The 20,421-nt window shown below is 44.0% G+C and overlaps 1 protein-coding gene across 1 annotated transcript in view; it reads right to left on the reverse strand.

Moving 5' to 3' along the window:
* LOC134347868 (interferon-induced GTP-binding protein Mx-like) overlaps positions 1-20,421 on the reverse strand; it is a 61,251-nt gene that overhangs the window by 32,454 nt on the left and 8,376 nt on the right. The window contains exons 3-5 of the mRNA XM_063050415.1: positions 5,618-5,697; positions 3,433-3,625; positions 2,263-2,400 (exon numbers count right to left, since the gene is read on the reverse strand). Of these exons, the coding sequence (XP_062906485.1) occupies positions 2,263-2,400; positions 3,433-3,625; positions 5,618-5,697 (411 nt within the window). The remainder of the gene's footprint in view (positions 1-2,262; positions 2,401-3,432; positions 3,626-5,617; positions 5,698-20,421) is intronic.

Here is a 20,421-nt window from a genome sequence, read left to right on the forward strand (position 1 = left end):
TGATGAAGGTAGGGCAGTAGGTGTGGTCTACATGGATTTTAGCAAGGCATTTGACAAGGTCCCCCACGAGAGACTCATCCAGAAAGTCATGAGGCATTGGATCAGTGGAACCTTGGCTGTTTGGATAAAAAATTGGCTTACAGGAAGAAAGCAGAGGGTAGTAGTGGAAGGAAAGTATTCTACCTGGAGGTTAGTGACTAGTGGAGTGCTGCAAGGATCTGTCCTGGGACAGATCCTGGGAGCTGTAGGTTGTCGAAGGTTACAAGAGGATATAGACAGCATGCAGAGTTGGGCAGAAAAGTGGCAGATGGAGTTCAATCCAGATAAGTGTGAGGTGATGCATTTTGGAAGGACAAACCAGAAGGCTGAGTACAGGGTTAATGGTCGATTACTTAAGAGTGTGGATGGACAGAGGGACCTTGGGGTTCAAATCCATACATCCCTCAAGGTTGCTGCACAGGCTGACAGGATAGTTAAGAAGGCCTATGGGATGCTAGGCTTCATTAATAGGGGGATTGAGTTCAAGAGTAGAGAGGTCATGTTGCAACTCTACAAATCTCTGGTGAGACCGCACTGAGAGTATTGTGTTCAGTTCTGGTCACCTCATTATAGGAAGGATGTGGAAGCTATGGAGAGGGTGCAGAGGAGATTTACCAGGATGTTGCCTGGATTGGAAAACAAGTCTTATGAGGCAAGGTTAGCAGAGCTGGGACTTTTCTCTTTGGAGCATAGAAGGATGAGAGGGAACTTGATAGAGGTCTACAAGATTATGAGAGGCATAGATAGGGTGGATAGCCAGTATCTGTTTCCCAGGGCACGAATAGCAAACACCAGAGGGCATATGTACAAAGTTAAGGGAGTGAGGTTTAGGGGAGACATCAGGGGCAAGTTTTTTTACACAGAGGGTTGTGGGTGCCTGGAATGACTTGCCAGGGATGGTGGTGGAGGCTAAAACATTAGAGGTATTTAAGAGCCTCTTGGACAGGCACATGGATGAAAGAAAAAAATAGAGGGTTATAGGGTAGTGTGGGTTTAGTACTTTTTTTTTAAGGAATATATGGGTCGGCACAAGATCGAGGGCCAAAGGGCCTGTACTGTGCTGTAGTATTCTAGTGTCTTCTAGTATCTAAAGCCTGATATATATATATGTACTTTGATAATAAATCTACTTTCAGCTTTAAAATGACAGCAAGCAGAAAACGATAGCAACCACATTGCTGCTTCCTTCTGCAGCCAGCGAGGCTGATGGAAAGAATCTTGATCAATTTCTGATGTTGCAACAGTTGATCAGCACTTAAGTACTATTCATATCTCTTTATAAGACAGAAAGAGGCCATTTGAATTATCAAGTCTATGCCAGCACTCAAACAATTGTACTCCAAGAATTATTTCCCTGTAACACATTTTCTCTTATCAACCTGCACTGGCACCATAGCCCTCCATACACCTCCCATCCAGGCACCTATCCAAACTTTGAAATTGAGCTTTCATTCAGCATTTGTGCTGGCAGCTCGTTCCACACTCTCACAACCCACTGAGTGAAGAATATCCCCTCATGTTCCCCTAAACTTTTCACCTTTCACACTTAACCCGTGATCTCCGATTGTAGTCCCACCCAACCTCCGAGGAAAAATCCCACTTGCATTTACCCCTCATAATTTAGTATACTTCTATCAAATCTCCTTTCAATCTTCTACATTCCAAGGAATAAAGTCCACATTTATTCAATCTTTTCTTAAAATTCAGATTGTCTAGAACCAGAAACATCCTCATGCAGCATTAAAAAAATGTGATGAGCATAACAACACAATAAATATAAATACAAATGCAATCCTAAAAACCACAAAGCACAAGTAACTGTTATACACTGTCCATGGGGAATGAAGGGTGCTGAGGGGCTGAGGAAAGGAGTAACTGAAGTAGGGTTAGTGATGATGGGGTGTGGGTTAGTGGTGGAGCTGTTGATCAGCCTGATGGCTTGGGGAAAGTAAATATTTCTGAGTCTAGTGGCTCTAGTGTGGATGCTGCATAGCCTTCTCCCTGATGGGAATGGGACAAACAGCCCATGGGCAAGAGTTAAGGAGATCAAGAGAAAAAAACAATGAGAACATGAGTCGGGCTTGAAGTATCGGTTCCCTAATTACAAAACTCAGAATTACTGTACATAATTATAATTATACTGTATATGATTATAATCAAACAACGTGGAATAGACAAGGCATGTCATAGATGTGATCCAGCAGTTACACAACTTCAACTGACCTTTCAGAATTTCTTTGCCCACTTCAGATGGGCCCGACAGTTCTTTGCTGTAGTTGTTGTAACTGATTTTGGCCGTCCATGTATTCTGCACCTCGGTATGCTTCAGCTTCAGTTCCAAAGGACATCTAGTCACAATACCTACCAAATAAACAGAAATGACAGTGTCAGGCTTGCAATAATCAGAAAGGAGACGGGCATTCACAGAGGTTCGGGTGGGGCAGGATGTGGGTGTCAGAGGATGAGTACTTTTGGTCTGCTACTGACTGTCATTTTCGTTACTAAAATAGGATTAATACTAACCAAAAATGAAAAGAATAACTGACTTCCTTATTTCCCTTTAGAAATCTTCAGGCATAACCTATTCAGACCCTCAAATGCTTACTAGGTCTCAAGATTATTCCTGTTGTTTTATCATCTCTAGTACATTATTACCAACAAGAATCTACCAGTCTATAACTGAGGGCTAAGTTCCAGCTTTCTCATTATCCTTACCACAAGAGCTTTTGCAGATGCTAGAAAACCGGAGTAACACACACAAAATGCAAGCCAGGCAGCATCTATGGAGATGAACAAGTAGTCAATTATCAGGGTGCAGGCAATTATGGTCTATCCGTGTCCATGACCGTTCTTGGCAAATGTTCTTACCGATGTGGGTTGCCATTGTTTTCCTCTAGCTGCAAAGAGTTGTAGAATTAGTCAGCCCTGTCATGGGCATGGACCTCTATAGTACCCAAGACATCTTCAAGGAGTGGGGTCAAAAAGATGATGTCCATCATTGAGGACCCCACCACCCAAGACAGCTCTCTTCTCATTGTCAGCATCAGGAAGGAGGTACAGAAGCCTGAAGGCGCACACACAATGATTCAGGAACAGCTTCTTCCCCTCTGCCATCCGATTCCCAAAGGAACATTGAACCCATGAACACCACCTCATTACTTTTCTATCTATTTCTGTTTTAGCACCACTTATTTAATTTAACTAATATATATACACACACTGTAATTAATTTTTTTACTATATTATCACATATTGCATTGTATTGCTACTGCAAGGTTAATGAATTTCATGACATATGACAGTGATATTAAACCTGATTCTTATCTGCCTTAAGTAGATAGCTTTGGTAAACCTCGATTAAATTTGTTCAAAGGGACTGAGTACTTTTCTTACCACTGCCTCTGGGTAGACCGATCCCAGAAAGTGCCTCAAGGACGGAGCTTTTTCCAGAGCTTTGATCTCCAATTACTGCGATGGCTGGAAGAGACAGATCCTTTTCCAAACCCAATGCTCTCAGCTTGTCAATGAGGTCAATGCAAGGTCGCACTCTCTTTTCATATTGATCGTACAGCACTGCATCGCTTTCCTGAGGCAAGAAACATTGGACCATAGGGTGAGGTACACTTCATAAAGTAATTTTTCTCTGTGCCAAAAGATGTACTTGAAGTCAAGTAATAGTGTTCATAATCTCGAATTATCCCAAAGAACTTCACTGGCAATAAAGCATCTATGCAGTATTGTGGATAGGACAGCATGGCAGTTATGAATTTGTTTGTGGAGAGCTGGGCCACTGATGGTGATCATCTAAAGGTCATGGGTTAAGGATGAAAGGTGAAATGTTTAACGGAGCATGAGAGGAAACTTTTTTACTCAAAGGGTGGTGAGAATGTGGAATGAGCTGCCAGCAGGAGGGGTAAATGCGGATTTAATTTCAATATTTAAAAGAAATTTAGATATATATGTAGATAGGAGGGCTATGGTCTGGACACAGGTCAATGGGACTAAGCAGAATAATAGTCAAGCACAGACCAGATTGACTAAAAGGCCTGTTTCTGTGTTGTAGTGTTCTATGACTTGATCATGAAGTTAACTTTCACCATTTTAGCTGGTGTATAAATTATGAGTGAGGAGACAACTTTAAATGTAAATTTTAATTCAATTCTAGATAGAGTATGAATTTATTTGGAAAGCTCCAAGTTCAATATATATTTCACTCATTGCTTACAACCTTCCCTCGTAGGAACATAAGAATATAAGAAAGTAGGAACAGGAGCCAGCTACTTGGATCTTTAAGCCTGCTGCACCATTCCGTAGATCATGGCTGAACTGTCCCAGGCTCCATCTCCTCTTCTGCACCACTTACCCAAAGTTCTCAGTTCCGTGGCCTTTCAGGAAAACCATCCCACTCTACTTTTTAAATATCACAGCTCAAACGCAATCTATATTAATTGAACTTGATCTCTAGTGGTTTAGCCTTCACAACCTTCTTGGGTAGAGAATTTCATGCATTTAATTTGTTCCTCTACATGTTAGTTTTAAATGACTGCTCCGTAATCTTGTAACCATGTTTCCTTGTCTGAGATTCTCTCATTAAAGGATTCATCTCAACATCTATCCTAAGGATTGTATAGATTCTTCTAAATTCCAAGAAATGTAGATCTAATTTCTTTAGTCACTCTCATCCTAGAAAATGGCTCGATGAGTCATTTTTGGACCACCTTCAATGTCAGTATATCCTTTTAATAAATAAGGGGACTAGAATTATGTACAGAGCTCCAGGTGTGGCCTCACTAGCACTATATGCAATTTCAACAACACTGCTTTATTTCTAAACTCCAACCTTCTTGGAATCAAGGTCAGTATTTCATTTACCTTCCTATTCATATGGTGCAACTATCTGCTCATTTTTGCAAATTGTGCATGAGTACACTGAAACCTCTCTGCACTTCTTCCACCTTCAACGCTTCTCCACTGCTTTTGGAGTTGTCTTTCTGAAGTGCATAACCTCACACTTTCCCACACTGAACTCCATTTGCCAAGTATTCACCCATTCAACCAGCCTGTCTGTATCTAGTTGCAGAGTTGTGATATCTGCTTGTTACTTCCTCAATGAACTTCAGTAAATTTGTCAGACATGATTTAATTTTCATACATTAACTGGTATGTTGCTGAACTGTGGGAAGAAACTGGAGCACAGGCAGGAAAACCACGTGGTTCACAGGGAGAACGTACAAACCCCTTACAGCCAGCGCCAGAATTGAACTCTGAACTGTGATGCCCCAAGCTGTAATAGCATCATGCTAACCACTACGCTGCCATACCTATTTATTTATTTATCATCGTTATTATTATTTTGCTTTTCTTTTTGTATTTGCACTACTTGTCATCTTTTACACATTGGTTGGTTGTCCATCTTTGGTTGTGCACAGTTTTTCATTGATTCTGTTGTGTTTCTTGGTATCTACTGTGAATGCCCACAAGAAAATGAATCTCAGGGTAGTATTTGGTGAGGTATATATATTTTGATAATAAATTTACTTTGAACTAAGTGAAATCCCAATAATATTTGCAGACCCACCAAATTATTAGCATGTGTGTCCATTGATGGAAGAAAGGAGTCCATGTTCGTCTCCTGAAAATTTTGTTCATGGCTTCGCTCTGAAAGACAGAAGGGGAAATGCAACAGACATGGTCAATCAACATTCCTGACAGTTAAGCAAGTGCTTTCTATCATAGTCTGATAATGGAAAGGATGAGGTCAGAATATATGCCAAAATTATCTGGAAATATGTCAGAATTATATTAGTGGCTAGTGTACTGGAACAAATCTCCCAAGCCAGGAAATGGTGACCAAATGACATAAGATCAAAACTCACCAATTGCAGCTATATTTAACATCACTTACTTAAACCCACGTGGAATTTGCTATTCTTACCCTCTCCTTCTTCTCAGCAGTCTTTTGCAGTGAATAATGACTCCAAATCAAGGTACTTATGCGTGTATTCTTTCAGTGTGGAACAGCTCTTGGAAACCAGCTAGCATATGGTCCTGATGGAGTGAGGTTTTTGTCCAAGTTGATGTACCCTATCTACACATTGATAGGCATACGTAAGTTCAAATAAGTTCCCTTCTCCATTCTTTCTTCCCAGAATGCCATGACCCTGCCTTGGGCACCTGGATCCTGGACTTCCTGGGGACCCGAGTCACCCCAACCACAACCTATTCCAGCTGCTACCATCCGGGAAATGGTACAGCAGCATAAAAGCTAGGACCAACAGGCACTGGGACAGCTTCTTCCACCAAACCATCAGACTGATTAACTCACGCTGATTTGAGTGTAGTTCTATGCTACAGACTGTCGTATTAATTATAAATTATTATAAATTACTATGATTGCATAGTGCACATTTAGACAGACGTAATGTAAAGATTTTTACTCGTGTATATGAAGGATGTAAGAAATAATGTCAATACATTCATTTATTCATTTAAAATGTGCTAATTAGGGTTAGAATTTGAATTTAATTTGAGATGGCACTAGTAGCCTGACAGATATTTATAAAGTTCATCATCATTATGTGCTATGTCATACGACAAAGGCAATCCTTGTATTTGACCATAATTGTTCTTGGCAATTTTTTCTACAGAAGCAGTTTGCCACTGTCCTCTTCTGGGCAGTGTCTTTACAAGATGGGTGACCCCAGTCTTTATGAATACTCTTCAGAGATTGTCCTTGGTCACATAACCAGGACTTCAGATATGTATCAGCTGCTCACACGGCCATACACCACCTTCTCCCATGGCTTCACATGGCCCTGATCCGGGGATGGGGGGGTTAAGCAGGTGCTACACTTTGCATAATGGTGATCTGCAGGCTAGCAGAGGGAAAGAGAGCCTTACTCCTTCTTTGGTAGAGATTTATGTCCACCCTGCCACCCCAATGTGTAAAATTATTGAGAGGCATAGATTATTGGGGCAGACATTGTCTTTCTCCCAACATGGAAAAGTCAGATACTAGAGGTCTGGGCTTCAAGGTGAGAAGAGGAAAGTTTAAATATTTGTGAGGCAAGTTATTTTACACAGAGAGTGGTAGATGCCTTGAACACACTGCCAGGGTAGAGGTAGAAGCAGATATGGATTATGGAATAATCCACATCGATTTGGATTCTGGAATTGATGGCTTTGTGGCTAACCTTGCTGATGATATGAAGATAGGTGGAGGGGCCGGTAGTGTTGAGGAAACAGAGAGTCTGCAGAGAGACTTGGATAGATTGGAAGAATGGGCAAAGAAGTGGCAAATGAAATACAATGTTGGAAAGTATATGGTTATGCACTTTGGCAGAAGAAATAAACGGGCAGACTACTATTTAAATGGGGAGAGAATTCAAAGTTCTGAGATGCAACTGGGCTTGGGAGTCCTCGTGCAGGATACCCTTAAGGTTAAACTCCAGGTTGAGTCAGTGGTGAAGAAGGCGAATTCAATGTTGACATTCACTTCTAGAGGAATAGAGTATAGGAGCAGGGATGTGATGTTGAGGCTCTATAAGGCACTGGTAAGACCTCACTTGGAGTACTGTGGGCAGTTTTGGTCTCCTTATTTAAGAAAGGATGTGCTGACGTTGGAGAGGTTACAGAGAGGATTCACTAGAATGATTCTGGGAATGAGAGGGTTAACATATGAGGAACGTTTGTCCACTCTTGGACTGTATTCCTTGGAGTTTAGAAGAATGAGGAAGGAACCTCATAGAAACAATTCGGATGTTGAAAGGCATGGACAGAGTGGATGTGGCAAAGTTGTTTCCCATGATGGGGGAGTCTAGTACGAGAGGGCATGACTTAAGGATTGAAGGGCATCCATTCAGAACAGAAATGCGAAGAAATTTTTTTAACCAGAGGGTGGTAAATCTATGGAATTTGTTGCCACGGGCGGCAGTGGAGGCCAAGTCATTGGGTGTATTTAAAGCAGAGATTGATAGGTATCTGAGTAGCCAGGGCATCAAAGGTTATGGTGAGAAGGCGGGGGAGTGGGACTAAATGGGGGAATAGATCAGCTCATGACAAAATGGCGGAGCAGACTCAATGGGCCGAATGGCCAACTTCTGTTCCTTTGTCTTATAGTCTTATGATAGCTATGAAGAAGAGGCATTTAGCTAAACTTATGAACAGGCAGGGAATGGACAGCTATAGTCCATGTGCAGGCAGATGTGAATAGATTAATTTGGCATCATGGTCCGGAGCCTAAGATTCTGTTTCTGTGCTGAACTATGCTCTTTCTCATTTCCTAATATCCCAGAGTTAGGCCTCTTCTCAGATTCCTGCTATCTATGCATCATATTTCAGATCTACTTAAGTATGCTTTGGAATGTTTTGATTATTATTTTTCTCTTTCAGTTTCTGTATATCAAAAGTTAAAGTGAAATGTTTGCATCAAATTAAATCAGCAAGGATTGTGCTGGTGGCAGCTCTGGCAGCAACATAGCACACCCACGACAGAATAACCCAAACCCGTACATCTCTTGAATATGGGAGGAAATCTCACATGGTCATGAGGGAGAATATACTGTTATGAGAATACACATAAAATTAAGATGTTTGCTGGCCTGGGCTAGCATCAGTGGCATCAGCAGTTGGTCTGCCACCTGCCCTCAGGGGAAGGAGAGATAAGGAACAATGGAGCAGCGTCTGGAGATGTGTAATGGAGGGACGTGGGAGAGGGAGCTGTCTGGAGCGGCTCCCCCTTTGAACCCTGAACTGTTTGAAGTGATGGACAGGCGATACCCCAGCAGGGGGATAAAAAGGGACAGGTTCGCTAAGACAGACACACGCCACCCGAGGTAACGAGACCCTGGAAGCGGTGCGCCTCTCACGAGTGGGTGAGAAGTATCAGACAACGACAAGGGTGGAAAGGTACGATCAGCGGGAACCCGGTGTGTGTCCGCCCTTGTCTGGGTGCCGGGTTCACTGCAGAGGATCGACCGCATCTGGAGGAGGGGTCACAGTCGGTGACCTCAGGTGACATCACCAAGGACCCGCCCAAAAGTTGCTTGTGAGCAATCTCGCCGGTCTGTGAGTGAAGCTGTGCTGAATGATGAGTTGTTCCTGTTCTCTCTGTCTCTCTTCCCGCACGTTGTCCATCGCCATGGCAACGATTACTGCGAACTGAACTACTAACTGGACTGAACTTTGAGTCATTTTGAAATTTGGTCATTTATCCCTAGACAACGATAGAGCTTGATTGATGCTGTTATCTTAATGCTGTGCACATGTGTGTTTATCATCACTGAACTGTTGCATTTATTATCCTTTCGATTACTGTGTTGCTTGTTTCTTTAATAAAACTTTCTTAGTTCTAGTACTCCAGACTCCAACTGAGTGATCCATTTCTGCTGGTTTGGCAACCCAGTTACGGGGTACGTAACATAAGTGGGGTTCTCGTCCGCGATTTTGAACGCTAAATTTGGGACGGAGTAAATTGATTGGGTTAAAATTCCCGAAAGAAAGAAAAGACAAACAGCAGAAATGGAGGTTGAGGAATTTATAAAGGCGCCGACCTTGGAGGCATTAGAGGATGCCAGGAAATCGGAATTGATAGCTGTGGCCAAACGGGTGAATCTTGCCAAGGTGAAGTCGACAATGAGGAGAGAGGAGATACACAGAGCTATTGTAGAGCACTATGTATCTAAAGGTGTGTTTCCCCAAGGTGAGCTGGGGGTGGTGTCTATTGAAAAACCTGCTGGAGACGCAGTACAGGTACAGCTTGAAAAACTGAGACTCGAGCACGAGTTCCGGGTACGGCAGTTAGAACACGAAGAGAGAGAGTTAGAAAGGCGGGAGAAAGAGAGAGAGTTAGAAAGGCGGGAGAAAGAGAAAGAGGTAGAAAGGCAAGAGAGAGAGAAAGAGGTAGAAAGGCAAGAGAGAGAAAGACAGTTGGAGAGAGAAGAGAGAGAGAGGGACAGACAGTTGGAGAGAGAGGAGAAACAGAGGGAAAGGGAATTTGAGCTGGAGAAGTTAAAGATAAGGGTCGAGCAGGGGCTCGTGCCGAACCAAGGTGGAGGGTTCCGGGCGACCCAGGAGGTTAGGCTGGTTCCCCCATTTGACGATACCGATGTGGATCGGTACTTTCTCCATTTCGAAAAAGTGGCTATAAATCAGGACTGGCCGAGGGATAAGTGGGTTGTTTTACTTCAGAGTGTACTGAAAGGGAAGGCCCAAGAAGCTTACTCAGCTTTATCCGCGGAAGATGCCCAGAAGTATGAGGTGGTGAAGGAGGCCATCCTCAGGATTTATGAGTTGGTCCCGGAGGCATACCGGCAGAGGTTCCGGAATGCGAGGAAGCAGTGGGACCGCACGTATTTGGAGTTTGCTCGTGAGATGCAAACATATTGTGAGCGTTGGTGCGCCTCGAAGGGGGTAGAGGGGGATTATGACAGACTGCTGCAGCTGATTCTGATTGAGCAGTTTAAAGGTTGTGTCCCTGAGGGTATGAGACCCTACCTCGATGAGAAAGAGGCAGCCACGTTAGCCGCAACTGCTAAGTTAGCGGATGAGTATGCGTTGACGCATAAAATGAAGTTTGCCCCGAGTAAAGGCTACCAGAAGGGTAGTCAGGACGGCGGGGAGAGTCCACCGGAAAAGTCAGAAAGTAAGCCGGGGACTAGTGAAAAGGATAAGGTAGACCGGGAGCAGTCTGGTAGGAAGTCTCCTGGGGTCGTCTGTTATAATTGTGGGAAAGTCGGACACTTTGCGTCCAGGTGCTTTGCCCCAAGGAAGGAGACGGGGAAAGGAAAAGCGGAAATTTTGAATGGCTGTATTGAGCTGTTAAGCGAACCGCTAGGGAAGGACAGGTCTGAAAAAGTCCAGGAAGGGCGCGAGAGGTTTATCTCGGCCGGACTGGTGTCAGTGAAGGAGAGGTTAAAACCAGTTCCAGTGCGGATCTGGAGAGACACGGGAGCGTGTCAGTCACTAATACTGAAGAGTGTATTAGAGTTTAGCTCAGAGACCCAGACTGGGGAGGTAGAGGTCAAAGGTGTTGGGGAAGGGACAGAGTCAGTCCCTTTGCACCAGATACATTTACAGAGCAACCTGGTCTCTGGACTAGTCACGATCGGGGTGAGGTCCGAATTACCGATGAAAGACGTGGAAGTCTTGCTCGGTAATGACATCGCCGGAGGAATCGTGTTCCCAGTCGTGAGATTGACGGGTCAGCCTGCCAGCATGGAGGCCCCGCCCGCGATGGTGAATTTGGCTGAAACATTTCTGCCAACATTGTATGAGACAGGGTGTAGTGAGATAAGAGGTAGTGAGGGAGCTGGGACGGACGTAGCAGTAGCCAGGAAAGAATTTGTGCAGACGCAGGAGCGAGACGAGGGGCTGATGGTTTTTGCCGAGACCGCTCTCTCTGACACAGCCTTGACAAGCTATTGTGCGGAGGAGGAAGTGCTAAGGAAGAAAGGGAAATCAAGTACAGTACCCGCAGATGAGGAATGGGGGGTGGTGCAAAAGAGTTATGGGGGTGAGGTTTTTAACATGGCCCACGAGGTACCCCCCGGTGGACATTTTGCGGTGCTGGAGGAAACAGTTGGTGGAATCATGAAAGAGATTTACCGGCTGCCCAGGGGGAAAAATGTTATTAATCATGACCGACGCGAACTGAGACGGTCACCGGCTTTTGATATGCTAACAAACCTAGTCGGTGTTAGCGTGGAAATCAATGAAGCTAGGGGCCCCCTGATAAGAGAAAAAAACCATTTTGAAAAGATTAGGACGGGATCGGTCAGATGGGAGAAGGCTATTGTTTTGGCCAGGTCTACTGATAAGGTCTCTCCCTTAATCCCCGAACAAAGCGAATCTTTAGAAGGAGTAATTAAACGACTCGCACCTATGTGTTTGATTGTCCCGAGGAAATGCAAAGAACTGGGACGTTGGGTGATTGTGGTTACAATAGGGCAGCCAAGTAAACAACACCCATATTTTTCGAGTAATTCAGTGACTAAAGGGCTGATGAACACAGAGGTGTGTATTGGCAATTTAACACGGCTGTCTGAAGCCAGTTTGATAGTGAACCTTGAAAAAAATGAATTCGGCCACACGAGGGTCACTTACCTGGGAATTGTGGTGACACAGGGGCAGCTGGCAGTGATGCAAGCTACAGTGCAGGCTATCGCTGACCTCCCAACCCCGACAGACAAGAGGGCCCTCAGAAGGCTTTTGGAGATGGTGGGGTACTGCAGGAAGTTTTGCAATAACTCTGCGGTCAATACCCGTCCCCCTCCTACTAAGCCCTTGCGAGAGAAAACTGAGCCGGAATGGGACGACCCTTGTTGTTGTGGTCCGGGACAAAACCAAATGAGAGGTTACATTGGTCGCAATTCATCAGTGTTTTTGGCCACTACGAAGTTTGCTGAGTTGGAGCCTGGTCTAAGGGATTATTAATAACACGTGTAAAAGGAACAGAAAATGTGATGACTGTCTGTCAAGGTGTTGACAGCTTCAAATTCTCTGTATTAGCTAAATAACTGTTAAAGATGTATATTGTGTATGTATCAGATAATGTAGTCATGTTTGTAATTTTTACCTCCCGGTAAAAATCCTTAAAGGGGGGAAGTGTTACGAGAATACACATAAAATTAAGATGTTTGCTGGCCTGGGCTAGCATCAATGGCATCAGCAGTTGGTCTGCCACCTGCCCTCAGGGGAAGGAGAGATAAGGAACAATGGAGCAGCGTCTGGAGATGTGTAATGGAGGGACGTGGGAGAGGGAGCTGTCTGGAGCGGCTCCCCCTTTGAACCCTGAACTGTTTGAAGTGATGGACAGGCGATACCCCAGCAGGGGGATAAAAAGGGACAGGTTCGCTAAGACAGGACACACGCCACCCGAGGTAACGAGACCCTGGAAGCGGTGCGCCTCTCACGAGTGGGTGAGGAGTATCAGACAACGACAAGGGTGGAAAGGTACGATCAGCGGGAACCCGGTGTGTGTCCGCCCTTGCCTGGGTGCCGGGTTCACTGCAGAGGATCGACCGCATCTGGAGGAGGGGTCACAGTCGGTGACCTCAGGTGACATCACCAAGGACCCGCCCAAAAGTTGCTTGTGAGCAATCTCGCTGATCTGTGAGTGAAGCTGTGCTGAATGATGAGTTGTTCCTGTTCTCTCTGTCTCTCTTCCCCCACCTTGTCCATCGCCATGGCAACGATTACTGCGAACTGAACTACTAACTGGACTGAACTTTGAGTCATTTTGAAATTTGGTCATTTATCCCTAGACAACGATAGAGCTTGATTGATGCTGTTATCTTAATGCTGTGCACATGTGTGTTTATCATCACTGAACTGTTGCATTTATTATCCTTTCGATTACTGTGTTGCTTGTTTCTTTAATAAAACTTTCTTAGTTCTAGTACTCCAGACTCCAACTGAGTGATCCATTTCTGCTGGTTTGGCAACCCAGTTACGGGGTACGTAACAATACAAACTTACAGACCGTAGTGGGAATCAAACTCTGATCTTACAGTGCGCACAGTAATAGTTACGCTATCTCCTCTGGCACCTCTCATTAACAAGGTTTTTTTCACCCACAGGACTGCTACCCACTAGATGTAGTCTATTTTTTGTTTTTTGCACCATTCTCTGTAAACTCTAGACTGAAAATCCCAGAGATCAGCAGTTTCTGAGATACTCAAACCTCCCCATCTGGCACCAACAATCATTCCACAGTCAAAGTTAGTCATTCTTATGTTTGATCTGAACTTCAAATGGATCTCTTGACCGTGTCTGCATGCTTTCCTGAGTTTCTGCCACATGATTGGCAGGTTAGATATTGCATTAATGAACATAAGTACAGGTGTACCTAATAAAGTGGCCACAGGGTGTGGGTTCCAATATTGCCACTAATCAGTGGTAAACTCATGACTGATTTAAGCATTCAAACAATACAGAAATAGGTTTTTTGATGTAAAATATGATGCTTTGAAAACCAGGAAAATGCTCTGTTCTGCATTGACAAAACCTCATTGTATCAAGTTCCATCTGTTCTAGAACCACCTTGACCTCTGGACTGTACATTTGAAGGTTGAATGTCAAAAATTACTGATGCTGTACATCTAAAATAAAGCAGAACATTGATCTTGCATTTCTCCAGGCAGCAAGCCTACTGGACTTGTGTTCCCAGCTGCCCTCTCATCCCAGTGCTGATCAGGTCTGAGCTGAGAAAGTGAAAGATTGGTGAACATTAGTCAGAACATAGAACAGCACAGGACAGGAGCAGACAATTAGGCTCATGAGGTTGTGCCAAACCAGCTAAAAAGCAAATCAAAAACACCTGAACACTATTCTCTCATACCTACACAATGCCCATATCCCTCCAATACATCCTCTCCCACCATACCAGGCAGTGCGTTCCAGTCATCCACCACTCTCTGAGTAAAAACCTCACCCCTCACATCCCCTCTCACCCTCAGTGCATGCCCTCTGGTGTTAGACATTTCAGCCCTGGGAAATAGATAACCCTGTCTACCCTACACGTCTCATAATCTTATAAACCAATTTCCCTCGGGATCAATAAAGTATGACTATAACTATGACTATGACTATGACTAAACCTCTGTCAGATATCCCCTGTCTTTGACACTCCAGAGAAAACAACCCAAGTTTATCCAGCCTCTCATGATCACACATGCCCTCTGAACTGGGCAGCATCCTAGTAAACCTCTTCTGCACCCTCTCCAAAGCCTCAGCATGCTTCCTATAGTAGGGCAACTACAACTCACATATGCCTCACATATTCATAGACACACACACACATTCTATCATAAGTCAAGTAATGAATAGGCAACTGTCTGTGCAACAGAGACATGCTCACAATAATATACATTCACTGGATGCTTTATCAGGTATAGGGGGTACTGACTAAAGTGGGCACTGAGAGTACAGTATGGTCAGGGTCTTTTGCTGCTGTAGCCCAGCCACTTCAAGGTTCGACATGTTGAGTTCTTCTGCACACCACAGACTCATAGAAAAATACAGCACAGAAACAGGCCCTTTGGCCCATCTAGTCCATGCTGAACAATTTAAACTGCCTACTCCCATTGATCTGCAGTGGGGACATAGCCCTCCATACCCCTACCATACATGTCAGCTGTCATCCTTAACCCATGACCTCTAGCTGTAGTCCCATCCAACCTCAGTGGAAAAAGCCTGCTTGCATTTACCCTATCTATACCCCTCATAATTTTGTGTACCTCTAAAATCTCCACTCCATATTCTGTGTTCCAAGGAATAAAGTCCTAAACTATTCAATCTTTCCTTCAGGTCCTCCAGTCCCAGCAACATCCTTGTAAATTATTTACATCTTATTTACATATTTCCTGTAGGTAAGGGCCAATGTACCAAAGGTTTTCTTTATGACCCTAGCTACCTGTGACACAACTTTCAATGAATTGTGCACCTTTATTCCCAGATCCCTTCGTTCTACTTCACTCTTCAGTGCCCTACCATTCACTGTGCAAGACCTACTCTAGTTGTTCCTACCACTGTGCAAAACTTTACACTTTTCTGCATTAATTTCCAACTGCTATTTTTCAGCCCATTGTTCCAGCTGGTTCCAGATCCCACAGCAACCCATGATAGTCTTCCCCTCTATTCACTACACCCCCAATCTTGCTGTCATCCTCAAATTTGCTGATCCAGTTTACCACATTATCATCCAGACAATTGATATAGATGACAAACAACAGACCCATCACCGATCCCTGTGGCACACCACTAGCCACAGGCCTCCTGTCAGGGCGGCAACTGAATACTGCCACTCTCTAGGTTCTCCCACAAAGCCAATGTCCCATCCAATTTACTATCTCATCTTGAATGCTGAGTGACTGGACTGTCTTAACCAACCTCCCATGCTGGAACTTGTCAAATGCCTTGCTAAAGTGCATGTAGACAACATCCACTGCCATGTCTTCATCAACTTTCCTGGTACCTTCCTTGAAAATCTCTATACCCTACCTTAATTATACGGATGACAGTCAGATTTTTATAACAGTGTCAACAAGTGACTATGATCCCATACAATCACTAAAAACCTGTATTGAATAAATCACTGATTGGATGAGCCAAAATTTCCTCCAGTTAAACAGTCCAGCTATACCAAAACCATGGCGAGAGCTGTATCACCAGACGGAGAAACAGCAGTGTTCGAGCTCCTAGCTGGTGTGCTGCAAGGAGACACTCTGGCACCATACGTCTTTACGATCGTCCTTGATAATGCTCTACGTCAAGCTACCAAAGATCATGACAAGCTTGGTTTTACCATAAAACCAGGACAAACCAAAAGGGTCAGACCAGTTATGCTCACAGATCTTGATTTTGCAGATGACATAGTCCTGCTCTCTGACCAGTTGGAGGAAGCACAGCAGCTACTGACATAAGTGGAAATTGAGTGCAATAAAGTTGGACTTCATCTAAACGCTAAAAAGACAGAATACATTGTGTTTAACTGTGACAAAGGTACTCTCAAGACCGTAAAGAATGATACCATTAAGAAAGTCTTTGACTTCAAGTACCTTGGGTCAAGAACGATGAGTTTGGAGAAGGACATAAAGATACGGAAGACACTGGCGCGGAGGGCTATGAACGAGATGAAGGAAATCTGGAAGTCGAACCTGACCAGAGGGCTTAAAAAGAGGATTTTCATAGCAGTCAGAGAGTCCATTCTCACGTATGGATGCGAGACGTGGACACTCACCAAGACTATGCGGAAGTCTCCAGATGTTTGCTGTACATGAATGCTCCGGATGGCTCTTGACATGAGTTGGCAACAGCACACGACAAACACCGAGCTTTATGACGACCTACCGATACTCACCACTAAAATCGAGGCGAGAAGACTGCAACTAGCGGGGCACTGTCTACACCACCCCGAGCTACCTGCCAGCCTAGTCATCATATGGGAGCCCAAGCATTGGAGGATGAACCCTGGGCGCCCTCCCAAGACTATGGTCAACACGCTCCTAGAAGACAGTGGCGTGGCTAATGTAGATGAACTGAACACACTGATGAGGGAGAGGGAGAAGTGGAGAGTCTATCATCGTGCCCAATGCCGGACCCTAGGCCTGAGTCAACGTAGTAGTAGTAAACAAAGAGAAAACTGAAATAATTGTTTTTGGTGCCAAGAAAGGATGATTAAAAATCAGTGCACACTCACAATCCCTGTAGTTACAGACCATAAACCAAGCCAGATACCTTGGTGTAGTGATGGACTTGGGGTTAAATTTTAACTGCCACATTAAGACAATTACAAAGTCAGCCTACTACCATCTGAAAAATAGAGCCAGAGTTAAAGGGCTTAAGTCACAACAAGATCTGGGAAAACTCATCCATGCATTTATTTTTAGTAGGCTTGACTACTGTAACGGTGTTTTCACAGCTCTCTGTGGAAAGTCCCTCAGACAACTGCAGCTCATTCAGAATGCTGCTCCTGGAATCCTCACTAAGAACACATCACTCTCGTTCTCAGATCACTACACTGGCTTCCTGTCTATCAGAGGACTGACCTTAAAATATTACTACTGGTTTACAAAGCACTGACTGGTCTCAGGCCAAAATACATCTCCGATCTCTTGCTGCATTATGAACCTTCTTGAGCTCTCAGGTCGTCTGGGGCAGGTCTGCTTACCATCCCCAGGGTCAAAACTAAACACAGTGAAGCAGCTTTTAGTTACTATGCTCTACATATCTGAGGATCTGAAGTCTGCCCCAACTTTAAGCTCTTTTAAATTGAGGCTTAAAGCTTTTCTTTTCGCTGTAGCTTTTAATTAGAATCTCCTGCAATGTAACTTCTATTTATCATATCTATTCTTGGTGTGATTTTATTCTCTTATTTAAATATTGTCTGAAATCTAATGTTTGATTTTTAAATCTTGTTCTATATAAAGCACTTTGAACTGCCTTGTGTTTGGAAAGTGCTATACAAATAAACTTGCTTGCCATAAGTTTGGTTAGACACTGCCTACTATACACGAGCTCATGTTGACTATCCTTAATCAGTCCATATCTATCCGAATACTCATACTATATCTAGTACCTCAGAATACCTTTCAATAACTTTCCCACTACTGATGTCAGGCTAACTGGCCTGTACTTTCTTGGCTTATTTTTAGAGCCTTTCTTAAACAGTGAAACAACAATAGCTATTCTCCAGTACCTCACCCGTCACTAAGGATGACTTAAATAGCTCTGCTATGACCCCTTCAATTAATGCATTTGCCTCCCATAGGGTCCAAGTGAACACCCTGTCAGGCCCTGGGGATTTATCAACCCTAATTTGGCTCAAGGCAGCAAACACCTCCGCCTCTGTAACTTGTACAGGGTCCATGACCTTGCTGAATATCTTATCTGACTTTGGGCACAGGAGCCTCAATTCCATAGACGATGTCCATCTCCTGGGTAAATACAGATGCAAAAAATGCATTTAAGTTCTCCCCCATCTCATTTGGTCCATGCATGGATTACCATTCTGAACTTGCAGAGGATCAATTTTGTCCCTTGCAATCCTTTTGCTCTTAACGTATCTGTAGAATCTCATGCCTTGTCTGTTCGGGCAGCCTCATGCCTTTTAGCCCTCCTGATTTCTTTCTTAAGTGATCTCTTGCGTTTCATATACTCCAGAAGCACCTCATTGTTCATTCCTGCAATGCAGGTTTTTTTCTTAAGCATGGCACCTGTTTTCTTTACCTTTTATTGCAATAGGCACATATAAGCTTTTTACTCTCAAAGTTTCACTTTTGAAGGCCTCCCACTGACCAAGTACACTTTTACTGAAAAACAGCCTGTCCTAGTCCACACTTGCCAGATTCTTACTGACGCCATCACAATTGGCCTTTCATTAAGTTAGAATCTCAACTGGCAGACCATACCTATCTTTTTCCATATTTACTTTGAAACCAATGACATTCTGATCATCAGATGCAAAGTGTTGCCCTGCACAAACGTTTGTTACCTGCCCTGTCTCACTCCCTAATAGCAGACCAAATATCGCACACTCTCTTTCGGAACTTCCATGTACTAATTAAGGAAACTTTCCTGAACACATTTGACAAACTCTTTCTCATCTAGTTCTTTCACAGTATGGGAGTCCCAGTCAATATGTGAAAAGTTAAAATTACTTGTTACAACAACCTTATGTTTCTTGTAATAGTCTACGATCTCTCCACAAATTTGTTCCTCTAAATCCTGTGCACTCCTGTGTGGTCTGCAATATGGTCATACTTTTCTTGTTCCTCAGTTACATTCATAATGACTCACTAGACAAGTTCTCCAGTCTCTCCTGACTGAGCAATGCCGTGACATTTTCCCTGACTTGTAACACTCCCCCCCCCAATCCCTCCATATTCTTCACATCTATAACAATGGAACCCCAGAATGTTGAGCTTCCAGTCCTGTCCCGCCTGCAGCCACGTCTCACTAATGGCTAAAATATCATAATTCCATGTGTTGATCCATGCCCTGAGCTCAACTGCCATACCTCTGATACTTCTTCCATTGAAATATACACGGCTCAGGACATTAGGCACACCACACTCAACCTTTTGATTCCTGACTTTGTCTGAGGTTTTAACAACATCTGTCTCCACAACCTCTCCATTAACTGTTCTGGCCCTCTGGATCTCATTCTCCGACAACTCTAGTTTAAACCCACCCCCATGCAACACCAGTAAACCCTCCCACTCGGATATTAGTCCCCCTCCAGTGCAAGTGCAAACTGTTTCTTCTGTACAGATCCCACCTTCCCTGGAAGAGAGCCCAATGATCCAAAAATCTGACAGCCTCCCTCCCAAACCAACTCCTTAGCCACATGTTTATCTATATGATCTTCCTATTTCTGGCCTCACTAGCATGTGGCATGGGTAGCAATCCTGAGATCACAATCCTGGAGTCCTGCCCTTAACGTAGCACCTAACTCTCTGAACTCACTTTGTAGAACCTAATCACTCTCCCTACCAATGTCATTGGTACCTCCATAGGCCATAGCCTCTGGTTGCTCACCCTCCCACTTAAGAATGCAGAAGACTTGATCGGAGATATCCTGGGCCCTGGCACCTGGGAAACAACATACCATCTGGGAATCTTGTTCTCATGCACAGAACCTCCTTTATGTTTCCCTAACTAACAAAACCCATATCACCACAACTTGCTTCTTCTCCCCCCATTCACTTCCGAGTCAAAGAGCCAGACTCAAGGCCAGAGACCTGATCACTGTGACTTACCTCTGCTAGGTTATTTCCCCACCCCACCATTGTTGTAATATGTGGTTACTGGAGTTACAGTCATCTTCCTGTCAGCTTGAACCAGTCTGGTCAGTTTCCTCTGATCTCTCTTATTAACAAAGCA

The sequence above is a fragment of the Mobula hypostoma genome, chromosome 6, assembly GCF_963921235.1.
Source record: "Mobula hypostoma chromosome 6, sMobHyp1.1, whole genome shotgun sequence".
In the NCBI taxonomy this organism is placed as follows: domain Eukaryota; kingdom Metazoa; phylum Chordata; class Chondrichthyes; order Myliobatiformes; family Myliobatidae; genus Mobula; species Mobula hypostoma.